This window comes from Phoenix dactylifera, chromosome 1 (genome assembly GCF_009389715.1).
Source record: "Phoenix dactylifera cultivar Barhee BC4 chromosome 1, palm_55x_up_171113_PBpolish2nd_filt_p, whole genome shotgun sequence".
Classification (NCBI taxonomy): Eukaryota; Viridiplantae; Streptophyta; class Magnoliopsida; order Arecales; family Arecaceae; genus Phoenix; species Phoenix dactylifera.
In genome coordinates, this window is record NC_052392.1 from 17,774,247 (window position 1) to 17,790,074 (window position 15,828).

The 15,828-nt window shown below is 40.8% G+C and overlaps 1 protein-coding gene across 2 annotated transcripts; it reads left to right on the forward strand.

The window, feature by feature from the left end:
- The first annotated feature begins 1,869 nt into the window (after positions 1 to 1,869).
- On the forward strand, positions 1,870 to 15,415 carry LOC103701462 (transcription factor GTE7-like). 2 transcript variants are annotated; one of them, XM_039128445.1, is made up of 6 exons: positions 1,870 to 1,996; positions 2,731 to 2,784; positions 6,791 to 6,928; positions 10,207 to 13,836; positions 13,951 to 14,140; positions 14,241 to 15,415. In XM_039128445.1, exons 4-6 carry the CDS (start codon positions 12,295 to 12,297, stop codon positions 14,327 to 14,329), a joined length of 1,821 nt encoding a protein of 606 aa, XP_038984373.1. In that variant the 5' UTR covers positions 1,870 to 1,996; positions 2,731 to 2,784; positions 6,791 to 6,928; positions 10,207 to 12,294; the 3' UTR covers positions 14,330 to 15,415. The 2 variants fall into 2 exon arrangements, with proteins under 2 accessions (XP_038984373.1, XP_008781734.1); XM_008783512.4 differs by having other exon boundaries at positions 11,697 to 13,836.
- Positions 15,416 to 15,828: the final 413 nt, after the last annotated feature.

A 15,828-nucleotide genomic window follows, 5' to 3' on the forward strand; every position in this document is an offset into this window, starting at 1 on the left:
TCTCTTAAAGTCTATCTGCACAAGTGCTCTCGTTTAAGTAGAGCTAGTAATGCTTAACTCTTCAACTCATTTCACATGATTCAATCCATTATATATTGGGTTAAATTTTTTAATAAAATAATCGGGTTTTATTTTTGATCTATTTAATAAATAGGCTGGGTTCGTATTTACAAATTTCTCATCTTTCTTGTATTTGACCCAACTTGTATCTTGACTGGCTCAGCCGGATTGCCACCCTTATGTATAAAGAAATTGGAAGGCCTTGTTTATTTATTTCTTGCAAAAATTGGTTGTTATGGCTTTCACTAATCTCTCACACCTATACATTTGAATTCATATATTTAGTTTTACTGATGTGCATCATGCAAATATAATGTAGGTCAACCGCTTGCCCCTTAGTTAAGAGATTAGGAGTTCGATCCTAGAGTAATCACCTTGCTTTTGCCTCTTGTTGCCATGGATTTTCATGTAAGGTCTAGCAAAGAAGAATAAAATAAAAATATAGGTCGATGCACATTTGAGCCCGAACCTCATTAATTACATGATACATATATATAGATATATATATACATACATACATACATACATACATATATATATATATACACACACACACACACACATACATACACACACACACACATATATATACACCATTTAATTTCTAAATTATTGCAATTTAATTACATATTAGAATATATTTAGATATTAGTATTTGATTTTAAAATAATGTATTTTTTCAATATTTAGTCAATTGTTGGTTAACTATCAAATACTTATTATAAATGAATCATGAACGAGCATTTGATTAGATGTTTAGTGATAAATTTTTCGAAGTATGAATAGTCTTAACTTAGTTGTTCAAGATATATTTTTTGATACCCGGTGGAAACTTGGATCCAATCCAAACCAAACTAAATTTAAGGAACATTAAGCAGATTATGGGTTTTAACATAGTTGAACCTGATTCAAAGGCCCGAAATATTTTTATTAATCTACCCTAATCAAATCCTTAGATGGATCTGCTATAGAACAACATATTTTGTGAAACCTAGACCCAAGCCCGAGTTGACACAATAGCACCTCTATGAACCACTCATCTGTGGTTGATCTCGCTTCATAAAATCAACATACTGAAGACATGATGGAAAAATAAATGCTAAATCATGTATCCATGTAAAGTACTATTACCACTCACCCACTAATGATCAATGGTCAATTCACTAAAAAATGTAGCAATCAGGGATTAGTGCCATACATGATAGGGTCGGTGGTGTCGGTCAAGCCCTTCTTGTGCTAAGCTAATCACTGACTTCCGCATCACTCAAGCAATGAACAAGAGCTTTCTTTGCACCATCCTCGCTCGTACAACTGGCGACTTGGGTTCGGAATGGTTTTACTAGATCAAATTGTGTTGAGTCAAACATTGCTCTATGGTTGATAGATTTGCATGGAAATAGTAGAACCCCCGAGAGGTAACAATATGCCTGTGGATTTTTATCTTGCTTTTTTTTTTTTGCTGTATTAAAGCAGGTATTTCATACAGTTCGAGTATGGATATACCTAATAAAATTAGAAAATAACGAGTCTAAGAGTGCTCTGGACCCACAAGATATTTTTGAAGAAACATGTCAGATAAGAAGCTACTCAGTCTGTGACTTTATTAGCCTATACATACTCAGCTTGAAAGGCCAAAGTAAAGCAGGGTGTCCCTATTCCTCTCTTGCTTTCATACAAGCTCGAGATTTACATGTTTCGATGGGTTTGAGTTGTATTTTTTTGCACGAAAGGATGATTGGCACTCCAGATCTCAAAGCGGAAATTGCAGGATCCAACGGTCGTCAAAGAAGGTCTTCCATGCGTTCCTTCTATCCTGGCAGGGAAGATAAACCCTGGATTAGTGGTGGCCGCCTGCTTCTCGCTCTCTTCGTCCATCTCTCTCGATCTTTCTTGCCTCTTCCATCCGGACCTCTTTCCTGTTTTTGGGAGGGCTAAGGTACCGAGGCCGGAGCTCCGGGCTCCGCCGGGGAGCTCCGACGGCGACTCCAATGCTCGTTTCTGATATTTCTCGATTTTCTACTTGATTTGTCATTTATTTATGGCTTTTGGCGAAGATCTTGGAGAAAGCCTTGACGCTTCTCCTTCCTTCGAGCGAAGGAGTCCCCGGGCTTTTGCTCGATATCTATGAATATTATTATTTTTTTCTTGCCGGTGTGTTCTTTCTTACATTTTCCCCGAACGGTTGTTATCTAAAAAATGGCAATTAATTGCAAAGTTTTGAACGTTGAAGCAGTTGATTTGAATGCGCAAATTCCGAAACACGGGTCCTAAATATTTCACCTATCTTTAAATCATGTATCCTGAGACGGTGAGATGTATATTTGTTTCGATTTTACCGTCCACATCCTTAAAAAAGATAAGAAAAATTAATACTAGTCTTTTGTCAGAACAAGTAAATGCCAAACAACGGCAGGAACTTTTGCTTATGGAAGATCGTGGCAGAAAAAAGGTTACAGTTTATTTGACAGACAATTCGAGTTCTGTTGCAACTTTGAACGTTTTCATTAATTTATTCATTTGATTCTTCCTTGCTTCGTTAGTCTGTGGTTTGGGACTTAGTGATGAGGCCTTGTTGAGGATGGTCATCATTGCGTTCAATGCGATTCTTCTGTTGCTTGTGGTTTTTTTTTTTCCCAATTGTTGTTCATTCTAATGTCCATTTTGTAACAGATGTCGCATTGGAGCGTGAAGGATGGCAACCTTATTCTTGCTGATATTGATTAGGTACATCTTTTAGATGCTGCTCTTGTTTTCTTTGGCTATAATTAGAGATTGTCGTATCATAATCCATTACTCCTTATGATTCTACGACAAAAGGATTATACATACTGAATTTCCTAAATAAGGTGATTTAAGTCCTGTCTCAATATATCATTCACTGTCTACATCATATATGAATAATGATGATTGCAAGGATTTCTTTGAATCTGATGTCAAATTCATTTTGCTTTCTATGGAGGGGCTGAGTGGCATAGCTTGGAAATGTTGGGAATGCCTGATTTTTATATGATCTACAATCCAATTGACGATAACAGTGGAGGGTATATAGCTTTGCTTTCCAAGGTGCATGTCCGTCATTCTGAGAAGAAAAGGAACTCGTGAACTTATACGCATACATTGTTAATCATATAGGAAGGTTGTGAAAATTTGGAGTTATTTCTGGACATATGGGCATCAATTTTAGATTGGAGTTGGTGTATCACTGATTTGGGAGCACTTTTCAAGAAGACTGTGATTGCCAACTTGAAAATGTTGCACTGGGAAATGGTCTAATGCTGCTGACATCAGTGAATGGCTAAACATTACAAACATATCTAGAGGATCATCAGTGGTTAGAAGGAGGACAAAGGACCTCAAACATATACTAATCACTATTCTACTGGAACTCACTGGAATACCTTTGGCTGACCTGACGTATGAGACTTATGATTTAACTTTGATTATTATATGCAAACAAAAAATAAACATGTCTATAGGACTGTTAGTCTACTAGTGACTGAACAAGTGAAAAAGGAATGACCCTTGGATATATATAGCCAGTAGCTCTCCTGTTTGCTGTTATTCTGATTAACTTGTAGCTAATGGAGGTCGATGTTGAATGCTATGTATATGAAGATCTCTCTCAAATTTACTATCTTTACTTAAAAATGATTACTTTAAATTACAAGGTTATTTTTTCGGATACATTTCATTATTCCAAGTTTTATTACAGGGTTTGGGCCGGTGACCATTAGTCATCCATGGGCTTGCTAATGGTGTCACTTTTTTGAATGTTGGTTCTAGATATTCTTGGCATTGACATCAATGACACAAGGTCTATCGTCCACTATGCATCATGGTTGAGAAAACTTTGGGCTTTTTAAAACTATGCTTTGTTAGTTTCTTGGTGAGGAATGTTGAGTTACATTTCCTTATTTCTTTCTTGTGAATGCACAGTGTGATGCATGCCTGCTGAAATCCATGTGGCTGTTAGTTTCAGCCTGTTGATATGATCCAGTGTTCTATAAGTTGGAGTTCTCCTTCCATAATTTTGTTCTTCATTACTATATGAGCATGATTGTGCATATGATATTTCATGAACGACAAGTTGTTTGACATACTTTGTTTATGTTGCATTTCTTAAGTGTCTAAATTGCTGAACTATATTGCTAGTATAAAATCTTTCTCTGCTCTCAGCAGCAAATTCAATTTATTTTTTGTTTTCAAGAGGTTATTTTAGGGGTTCAATCATGTAGCCTAATTAAATTTGTTTCTGGTTACTACATATTACAGGTCAAGTCCAGGGTGAATTAATAAAGGGTTTTTTGCATGGATACCCTTCTAAATATCGGATTTTGCGTGAATACCCTTCAAAATTGATATTTGCATGTATACCCTTGTAAAATACTTGTTTTGCTATTCTATCCGTTTTTATTCTTATTTTTGCATATATACCCATGCCATCTAACGCCGTTAAAAAATTAACGGTTTCAAATTAAAATGACTAAAATATCCTTAATGGGTAGGCGTGCAAATAGAAATTTTTATAAGGGTATACAAGCAAATAGTAACTTTACAAGGATATTCATACAATTTTTTATATTTAGAAGGGTATTTACGCAAAAAAAATCCTAGTAGATGGAAAGAATTTAGATACATTAATTAATGTGATAGCCATTATAACCCTGTATTTATTAGGAAATGTATTTTGTTCTATGACTAAAAGCCTGTTTCTATATCATGAATATAACAAAAATATACAATAGGATTTGCAAATTGGTTGTATCTTGATTTATCTCCTGCAATTGATCTGATGATGGGATTAATATCATAAGGGGAGTAGGGTTCAAGCGTGGAAGGATGGCAACAAGCATAGGTTCACAGAATCCAAAGGAACCTCGGCCCGTCAGGATTCTCTCTCTCGATCTATTACACTGTTGATACCTCTGGTGTCTCAGTAGCTGTTTTTTTTTTCCTTCTATTTTTTGGTTTTTGTTTCTTGTAACTTTTGAAGGGAGAAAGTGAGGGAACACTGAACGAAATATGGGTCATGTCAGTTTTCTGCAATGGAATTGGATTTTGGAAGAAGGTTTGGGGTTTTTTTTGTCCTCATGAGAGGGGAGCTGGGAGACGCCAAGTTCCGTCCAGTCAGTCATATAGATAAAAAATAGTGTGATATGAAATTTGGCTTGGTAAGTCATAGGTCATCTGTTCTGACTGAAGGTCAATTGCAAGTCTTTCAAGTCATGGGTCACAGACCAGGGAGGAAGGAGGAAGGAGATCGCGATCTCGCCGTCGCGAACGGCCGCGGGCGAACGCCAGCGATCGCGATCTCCTGATCGCGTCGCCCGCGATCCCGTGGAGGGGGGGGGGGAAGACAGGCGCGGGGAGTGGGGAAGACGGGGGTGGGGAGGAGGGGGTGATGTGGAAGCCGGGTGCGAGGAGGGGGAAACCGGGCGCGACGAGTGCGGAAGACGGACGGGGGGGGGGGGTGGGGGCGTGGGCAGACGGGCGTGGTGGGAGGAGGGGGAGCCGGGCGCGGGGGGTGGGGAAGATGGGTCGGGGGTGGGTGGGTTGGGCAGACGGGCGCGGTGGGAGGAGGGGGAGCCGGGCCGGGTGGGGGGGGGGACGGGCGCGGTGGGAGGAGGAGGAGCCGGGCGGGGGGGGAGGGGGGGAGGGGGGGAGCAAGGATAATAACGTCATTTCATATTTTAATTTTATTTTTAATTAATAAAAATATGATTTTTTTTTAACACCGTTAGAACAACCGTTATATTAGGGATATTTGTACTATAACAGAGTTTTACGAGGGTATACATGCAAATACCAATTTTTAAAGGGTATTCACGCAAAATCTAATATTTAGAAGGGTATCTATGCAAAAAACCCGTTAATAAAATGTACTTGTTGGTACTGTTTTTAACAGGAAATCTTGGGTTTAGCTGCACCAACACAAATGCTGATCAATTCACCTTCCCACAGTGTCCCACTTACTTTCATTTGGGTGATTTTATGGGAGTTAAAGCATCGTCAGTCACAAGAGACCAATATGAAAGTATAATATGATGCGTGCAAACAAGTGTGTTTAACATGGCACGACGCTAGTAGTTATTTTGATAAAAAAAATTTCCTGTTGTACACTATAAGACAATTCCTAAATCCTAACCAGTACTAAGAACATTATGAGACAGAATTGCATTCCATTCTCAAGCAAGCTATATTGAGCAGTGTTTTGCTTCTAATTCTGCTGCTATCCTACATATGATAATGCATTGGCTGTTTCTATGATGATTGTGGTGATAACAAGAGCTGTTGATTATTGGCTTATTTTGTTTTCGACATACATGTCTTAGCCTATCGTGCGGTTTCTTTAACTATTACAGTGGTTGCGGCACGAAAAGAGAGAGAGATTTAATTCAATAAATAATTCTATTTTTTTACTCCTTTAGATCATATTCAATTCCTTCCCTCGGGCCTTGTATATATGTGTACATGTGCATGTTAGTATGACTGCTAAGATTTATGATTTTTCCGTCTGTGATCTAGTCGACTCTTTTTCCTTGGCAACTCCAGCTCTTAAATGAGATTTTGATGGCTAAGTTGAAATCTGCAAACATGTTGAAATACATTTACTTCTTTATACTTTGAATAGCAACAGATAAATTTTGTTCTACTATAGAAAAAGAGGTAGATGGCAAAGCACGATAGGGACATGTCTTGTCTAAAACGAGAGATGTTTTTGTTGATGCAGCTTGGCATGACATAGAAAGGAAGAGAGTGGAAATTGGAGAATGAATAGTTGAGAAGAAAAGGGCATGGCATACCTCATAGCACAAAATGCACAGCATTCAAACAGAAGGCCTACTGTTGTCTGCTGCCTTCCAGCAAGGTTAGTTCTTAAGAGAAATGCAATTTAAGCTTTGTCCAAGTTAAGTACTGATTTATATTTGTCTTTCTGTTGTAATTTCAAAAATAACGATGCAACTCTGACAGGTTTTGTCATTGTTCGAAATGATAATTTTTTTACGAACAGCATTTTAAGTGCTATTTAGCAATAGAAATACAAACATCATTGTGAGAAGTGTCAAAATGCATAGGTGCCACATGGTTACAGGTCTCAAACGGCAGCTAGATGCTTATTGGTTCTGGTAGGCACTTAACAGCTAGACTCTCAGATGTATTAGAAGTACTACATCTGAGTACACAACTTAATATCCTCTGTGGAATTTCATACAAAATCATCATGGATGATCTTTTTTTATTTTATTTTTTTTTAATGCTAATAGGAGTTTTTCCATTACGGGCCTGTTTGTAAGGTTCCTGCTGGATCCAACAGGATTGGCTGAAGAGGGGCAGCGCTGAGGGAGGGATCGAGCAGTAGAGGGTGAACATGTTAGTCATGGCTAATCGAGGCCAGCAACCACTGCATTCACTGTCTCCTGCTCTCCTGCTCTTTCTCTTCCTTCTCTGGGGCTCCCTCTCTCCGGCCGAACCCACCCGGTGCGGCAAACACATCCTACATAGTGGAGTCAACCTGCACTTAACCACTTCAATTTGATACCCAGCTCGATAAGAGATCTGTAGTGTGTTTAGGCTTCAGGCTGATGGTCAACCACACCTTGCTTAATATGGTGTAGCCTTCTGTTGCAGGGTGCTGGCCAACCTAGTTAGAGGTAGCAATCAGGTTGCGACAGACAAGATATGGGTCAGGATGGATCCAGGATACACAAAAAATCTGTCAACCTGAACCTAACCTGTTTAATAAACAGGTCAAAAATCCAAATCAAGATCTGACCATTCTATTAAATAAGTAATATAATCTGATCTATAACGGGTTGAAAGGTTAAACTTTGCTATCCCTAAACCTAGTCCGGTTATACAAGTCCAGCCATAATCCTTTTGCGCCTTTTGCACTATTTTGGATATAGGTGCCAGGATGCAGTAGTCCAGCAGACACTGTAAGTGAGCCAACTTTGATATAACTTTGTTTGGTAATTATGGAAGAACCTGCCAATCTTCCCAGTGGTAACTTGTTCTACAGCCAATATTATTATATGGCAAATCATGGAGACTGAGGCCGCAATGAATCCTGTTACATTAGGTAGATATTATTTTTGTCAATTATGGTCGATCAAACACTATAAAACTAAGTCACGTAAACCAATTACGTGTGTTGTCAAAGTTCTGTAGTTAATGTTATATGCAATTTTAGCTACACGCTGGTGGTTCTTACTTGTAAGTACAAGTATGCCTATCTCGAGCAGTCACCAAGATGAAATTATAGCATTAGACTTGTTTGACATGGACAATGCTTCTCCCAAACACAGCGATTGTCCATGGATAATGTGGGTGCCATGCCATTATGATGGAGTGGTTTGGCTTTAGAGGGGCAACTTGCACATGCAATAGATGTGAGGCAGCTTCAAATTTTGTGCTATGGCTTCAAATGTTTTGCATGTGTCTGTGTTAATAGAAGTTTAAGGCTTCGTTTGGCAGAGCTGTTGGCAGTAGAGCTTTCGAAAGTAAAGTTTTTTGAAGTAAAGCTTTTATAAAAAACTATTTGCTGTTTGGTAACAAAATTTCTAAAATACTATGGACTTTTAATGTGTTAGGCAAACAAAGTGAAAAAGTACTTTTGGTATGACAAAATGATCATAAATGACATTATATAGTATTATACAATAAAGCATAATAAAATATAACATGTATTAATACATAAATATATGATATGGTATAATATTACTATAATGTAATATAATATTATTATAATATAGTAGTATAATATTGTATACTATAGCATAATAATATAACATAATTTGATATTATATAACATAACATATCAATGAATTATGATATAATATAATATTATATGATATTTATAGCATAATAGTGATAAAAGTATAAGATATTATAATTATTATCATTATATATTATAAAATATTATAATTAGTATCAATATATATTAAGGGATATTTAGGGTTCATTGTTTTCTTTGTTGGGTCTTCTGCAGATTTCTGTAATATGAAGTGACATTTTTTGTAATTATAATATTTTATCACAGGTATTTTTGTCTAAAAAGAAAAAAAATTATAAATCGAAATAGTTTTCCGATGCATGCTAAACTTGCTTTTCTGAAGAAGTCCAAGAAGCTGTTTTAGGTTTCTGAAAAAAAAAACAACTTTTCGTTTTTTTACCAAACACCCCTATTCCATCCAAAAGTACTTTTAGAGGATCAGAAAGTACTTTCTGGCTCACCAAAAGCTCTGCCAAATGGACCTTAAGTCCACTGATAGGGCATTCCTAAGCACCTAAGTCCAAACTTTAGAAACTCGTTTGGTGCACGAAACGAGAAAGAAAAAGTATGATCAACAGAAAACGAAGAAATACCTGATATTTGATTAACTTTTTTAAAGAAGAAAGATAGAAAAATAGCTTTTTCATGAGATTAAGATTTTCGTACTTTATGAGAGAAAAATCTATATGGGATATGGAAAAGTCTAATTTTCACCAGTTAAAAATTGGAATAATTTTTTTTCCCAAATGTGCTTTTAAGCTTTTAGATAGAATGTGGTAAAGTCTTTTTTTAATTAATAGCATAATAGGTATTTTATATATTTTTTAAAAAAGTTAATGCTCGATCAAGCATGATCTTGGTACTTTTTTATGGTCAACTAAATATGCAATAAAAAAATCTGATATCATATATTTAGATAATAGTGAGGGCAAATTCTTTCCACAAACCAAGCGAGTCTCAATTGCTTGTGAGCAAGGCTGCAAATGGGTTGGGTTAACCCGTGACTCGACCCACTTAGACCTGATCCAACCCATTTTAAAGGAACCGTAGGGTTGGGTCGGGTTTTAAAATTGGACCCATGCTATTTTCGGAGCCGAATTTAGGTTTTCTGAATTCTGACCCGATCCAGCCTGATCTATTCGTTTGAAATTGGGGCAATTTTGGATTTCCAACCCTACGACCCAACCCGCCCCGAACCCAGTAAATCATTTGGGCCTGCAGGCTGCATGGGTGCATCACATGTTTAAGTAGTTGTTTGTGAATATCCTGAAATAAGGTTTTACAGAAGCATCATACGTTTGCTGTACTGGTTTAGTGTTCTGTTTGATGCATTTTTAATGTAGATTGGGTATCACTATCCTGCTGCTTTCCAGTTTACAGGATTTTTGAATTCAAACGGCTGCTTTGCTCTTAGTAAAGAGAAGGCCAACCAATCCAGTAGGTGAAAGGAATAGGAAAACTCATGTAGTTCTCTTTCAGTAGTTTTATGGCCACCTTCAGAACTCAATTACATCTTCAACAGTTTTTTTAGATCCATGATTTTTGTTTTCAGAAAGGTCTTAGATCCATATCTTAGATACATATGCTTTTGGTTTGAAATATGTACTCGTTCAATTTGCTTTACTATACACAATTTTTTGTTAACTTCGAGTTGTATCAAACTATCAACTATTATTGAGCACTATTTATGGACTATCGATTTTTGTGGAAGGATCAATTGCCATTTACCATCATTTGGATATGAATGATACCGACCAAGCGTAGTTTCTATGAATTAGGTCCAAATGTTGCTTATGAAGTTTCTGTTTAAAAATTGAATCCTTACCTAAGAAAGTCGATAAAAGTCATTGAGAGCTGTGTAACATTGATGGACACCGGTAGGAGGGTTACCAACATTTAAGACAAGCATGTTAATTATTTGTTTGATTTAATTTGAGAAAGTGAATTCTGGTTACATAAGAAATTGCAACTTCGGCAAAAAAAGATGGTTGGGGCTGGGTCTGAGTCGGATTCGAATTTTTTGGGTTGGGATCGGATTATACATGATTATATATGAATCTGGTTCGATCCGAATGATCTGTTGGGTCAAATATTGTAGTCATAGATTTAATTCAATTCGACTCGTTTTTTTATTGGATTGGATCTAGATTCGATATGGAACTAAATTGAGTTGGGGTTGGGGGGTGGGGGGGTGTTAACTCATGACTCGGTCCAACCCATTTGCCCCGTGATGTTGGACGTGTTGCCTCTCGGGCTGAAGGGCGGAGAGTGAGTTAGACGTAGAAAAGTGCTGTGCCATGTGGGAGGACACGTCCGTAATTCCAGGTGTAGAAAGACTCGAGATGCACCACGCCACGTTGAATGGTCACCCATTGGACGACGTGGCCACATGCTTGAGTTTGCTGTCGTCGTCGTTGCTTCATTTTGAAACTTTCTTCGTTCCGCTATAGTCACCTTCCAGGTGACGTAACCACCAGATGGCCAGCCGTTGACCGGGGCACTGGCCACACGTTCGCGGTAACCCCACCTCTAGGTAACCGTCTCTGTCCGAGCTGGCTACCGGTAGAAGATCCTGTCACCGTATTTACTATTTATTATATAGATATAGAATAGAAAATAGTACCCAAAGCATTCCTTGGAGACCCAGAAAGGTACCTGGCGAAATAGAACCCGCCACCAATACCTTTTCCATGGATCGGGGCCCGCATGACTGAGGCGAGTGGACTTGTTGGTTCACTCGTTTTGGGTCTACCTGTCATTTCTGGAAAGATATTTTCCCGCATCGGCTGCCAGCTGTATCAGTTCCACCTGACCGCCTGGGGTACTAAGTTTCTTGTTTAAAAAAATATCAATTTCTTTACAGAGGGGAAAGGAGAGGAGAGGTACTGGGAGTCGGGACCCTAACCCCAAATGCACGAGTCATGCGCCCCAAATTCACGCGAAATCCAAACCAAATGAAATTCCACCGGGGCGAGATTGGAAGCGGTCTACACTAGGATGCGCGCCACATGTACCTCAGCCCGATATCCTCGCCGTCCGTGACAGATGGGACGGTCACCGTCCCGGGCAGGGGAGAAACTGCCTCGCCCGTCCGATCCCCATATATGCTCGAACCGACGGTGCCGATCAGGCCGGGGACGTGCTCGGGCAGATCTCGCTGTCTTTAAGAGGCGTTGCCCCCCGGCCTTTCCTCCTCGTCCAGCCGAGGGTTTCGTCCTCCCAAGAAACCCTCGCCCTTCCTCACCTCACCATCCTCTCTCTCTCTCTCTCTCTTTCTCTCTCCCTCCCTCCCCCCCCCCCCCCCCCCCCCGCCTGGGCTGTTCACGAGGCTCTGCTCCCTGGATTCCGGCCCTTCCTTCGTGGAACAATTGTCCTCTTCCATGGTCCCCGACCCCCCGGCGGCACCCGATCCGAACGAGCCCGTCGGATCCCGGACGATTTGAGGGGAATCGCCGCCGTGCATGGCGTCTGCTCTCCTGGCCAGCCGAAATGAGCCGTACTGGGGAGACAGAAAGGTTTATATGAGGAAAACCCCGAATTCTAACCCTAACTCAAGAGCTGTGACGAACCCTAATCCTAATCCTAACGCCAGAGACCATGTTTCCGACCATACGGGCCAGTTCCACCCACTGGAGCCGGAGGAGGTGCCGGCGTCCGTGGCCGCGGTGTCGGACGACTCGTCGTCCTTTAACCGGAAATGCATCAACCTCAACCACCGGCGTGATTCGGCCAGCTACATCACGTTCAACATCTCGAACTACTCGAAGACGGAGCTGAGGGAGCTCAAGAGGCGCCTGGCTTCGGAGCTGGAGCAGGTCCGGAGCCTGAGCAGCCGGATCGAATCCAGAGAGTTCCAGTCTTCCGCCAGATCCGCTGGCTTCAGTTCATCGGGGATCTACTGCGGTGGCCGGGAGGTCACCTCCTTGGCCGCGGCAGCCTTGCATCAGAACCACGTCCAGCCTCCTGATTCACAGGCAGCCAGATCTTCCGATCTCTTCTCGACCAAGGAGAAGAAGATCTCCGGAAACAAGACCTTGCTGCCGGTGGTCTCTCCCAGGGAGGCAAAGCGGCTGGCGGCAGCGCCAGGTTCAGAGAAGCTCCGCTCTGCCATGATGAAGAAGTGTGGCCAGATCTTGACGAAGCTGATGAAGCACAAGAAGGGCATCTGGTTCAATTCCCCTGTGGATGTGGTGGGCATGGGCCTCCATGACTACTTCCAGATCATCAAGCACCCCATGGACCTTGGTACTGTGAAATCTAAGCTCAACAAAGGTCTCTACCCGTCGCCATTGGAGTTTGCTGCTGACATCAGATTGACCTTTAACAATGCCCTTCTCTACAATCCAGAAGGCCATGAAGTGCATAAGCTCGCTGATCAGTTCCTCCGGCTCTTTGAGGGGCTGTTTCGCCCTTCGTACGAGAAGTATGAGAAGCAGCAGAGCACCATTGCCAGGGAGGAAGAGGAGGGCCATAGGGTCGTTTCCTGGTCTCGTCCTCCTGTTGTCGAGAGTGCAATGAGACCTGAGCCGGTCGTTCCTATGATACTGCCACCAGCTCTGAATCCAACTCCAATGCCAACTCCATCTGCACTGCCTCCTGTTCAAGCTAAGCAGCCGCAGCTGCTGCCCCAGCCCCAGCAGCATCCGGTCGTTGGTAGAATGATGATGGGGAAGCAACCAAAGCCAAAGGCGACATACCCAAAGAAGCGACCAATGAGCTTGGAGGAGAAGACGAAGCTGAGCCTGGGGCTCCAGAGCCTGCCCCAGGAGAAGATGTCCCAGGTGCTGCAAATCGTGAGGAAGAGGAATGCGGATCCTGCACAGCAGGGGGATGAGATAGAGTTGGACATTGAGACAATGGACATGGTGACCCTTTGGGAACTCGATCGGTTCCTGTACAATTGCAAGAAGATGATGAGCAAGATCAAGCGGCAGGACATGGCCAGCCACCTGATCTCTGCTGGTCCACCTGCGACCATGGTTAACACCGAAGGCGGTGACAGGGTAATGAAGAATGCACTTTCCTCTGTTAGGCTATTAATTTCAAGGAGCTTTCTTTCCATTGCTCTCTGATACTATTATTAACATGCCCTTTCTCCTCTGCATGGATGTTGGCAGTCTCCAGTGGCAGTAGAGACACCAGAGGCAGAAGCGGCGAAGAAGAGCAAGAAGGCGGACACAGTTGAGGAGGATGTTGATATTGGTGATGAGATGCCGTGCACCAATTATCCCTCTGTGGAGATTGAGAAGGATGCTGGTTGTGCCAGCAGCTCCAGCAGCTCCAGCAGCGGCTCTTCATCGTCAAGTGGTATACAACAACGATGATCTTGTGCTTTTTTGATTCATGCACTGTTCCTTGCAGGGTCTTTTTAATTAACTTGTTGTCTATGGCTTTGATCCTGGTTCAGATTCAGATTCGGGTAGCTCATCAGAGTGCGATTCCGATCGAGATGATGCACAGTCTCCTGCTGTAGGCTTGAGATCTCCGAGAAACTAACAACAAGTTTAGTTGATAGTAGACGAGAAGCATGTGAGAGGGCATGGGTAGGGGTACAGAAATTTGAGGGCTTGTGGGTTTTTTCCCCTCTCGTCAGGTGTGATTTAGGTAGGAGTGGATAGATAGGTGGGTAATTTGATGGCACAGGTGTACCATATGTAAAAGGAGAAGAAAGTGGAGAAGGTTGAGTAGGTGAAGCCTTCAGAATGGCTTCTACTTGAATTCCCTCTTGTTTATTTTGAGCTTTTAGTTTAGGGCTTATAGTTTTGGTTTCATTGGTTATGGGTGTTTTCAGGTTTAGGTAATTTTTGTGTTATCGGGTCTTCTCCTGCTGATATATGTAATGCTGCAACATTATGACCTAGTCCGGGTCTAGGCATGGTGGATATGGATGTTTGTTATGATTGAGTAACAGATATCCTTTTAGCGGCATATCTTTCTCTCATTAACTTCAGATTAAATCTAGTGGGTTTTATTTTATGTACTTCAGATGGATCTCATTGAATTTCTGCCTCTTTAGGCCAGCTGACTTGCCTTTTGGTAGTTTCCATGGGCAACCGGCATTATATATCTTTCAGTGGCCTGATGGGTTGTCTGTTTTATGATAAATCATGCACAAATATTTGATTGTCCATTTAGGTGTTTTGGGTGGTAAAAGATTTTAGTATTCTGGTATCTTCTTTTGGCTTTTATTTTGTTTGTCATCCTCCTCTAGGTATAAGCTATCTGTTTGGGTTACATTTTTTATCCAACAGACTTGCAACATCTGCTCTGTATAAATTATGGTCAATCTGCTTGATATGATTACTGCAGCACATCGTGCCTGATCTGTTTCGGTGCGTAGGTTGGCTTTTATCATTGTTGTTGTTGGATTGTTATGTTGCCCTTGATCAAGGCTCGGTTGTATGGTCTGATTGTTGCTGATATTCTGAGATTTGATGTTGCAGGATCTCTCTTCTTTCTTCTTTTTTTTTCCGGTGGTGTGTTGTTGATAAGAAGTTCATATTCTTTAATTTTTCTAGTTTCTGTTATGCAGCTTGTAATGGTGGAGCTGGAAATATTTTTGAAGTGCTCAAGTATTTTTCATTACTCTTGCTGATGAAATTGAAATTTGTTTGCTTTATTATTCTATGGTGATTAATTCAAACGAACTTGTAATGCTACAGGGTCACAGTCAAGTTAAGACTTAAATCAGATCTTGATCTCAGAAGGATTTTGAACTTGCTTTTTTTCTTCTTTTTTTTCTTCTCCCAGACAGTCTGGACATTCTTAGGTTATGCTATCATGACTTGTCCTCAGCCGCCAAGAGAAGTACGAGTTTTGGTTTTATTGTAATCAAATTAACTGGTTGTTGATGCAGCACCATGATAATGATGTGGTGTGTGTTGGTCTGGTGGTGATTGTGAAGTTGGTTGATTTATTGCTGTTGCTAGGATCTGCATTCCAGACTACTTAATCTTGGCATGCGGTGGAATGCGGATGCAACTATTATTAATAAT

Excerpts from the sequence above, each read along its gene's own strand:
- LOC103701462 (XM_039128445.1), top strand. The coding sequence starts at position 12,295 with ATGGCGTCTGCTCTCCTGGCCAGCCGAAATGAGCCGTACTGGGGAGAC. Across the intron at positions 13,837-13,950 it reads ACACCGAAGGCGGTGACAGG|TCTCCAGTGGCAGTAGAGAC; the intron begins GTAATGAAGAAT and ends GGATGTTGGCAG. Across the intron at positions 14,141-14,240 it reads CGGCTCTTCATCGTCAAGTG|ATTCAGATTCGGGTAGCTCA; the intron begins GTATACAACAAC and ends ATCCTGGTTCAG.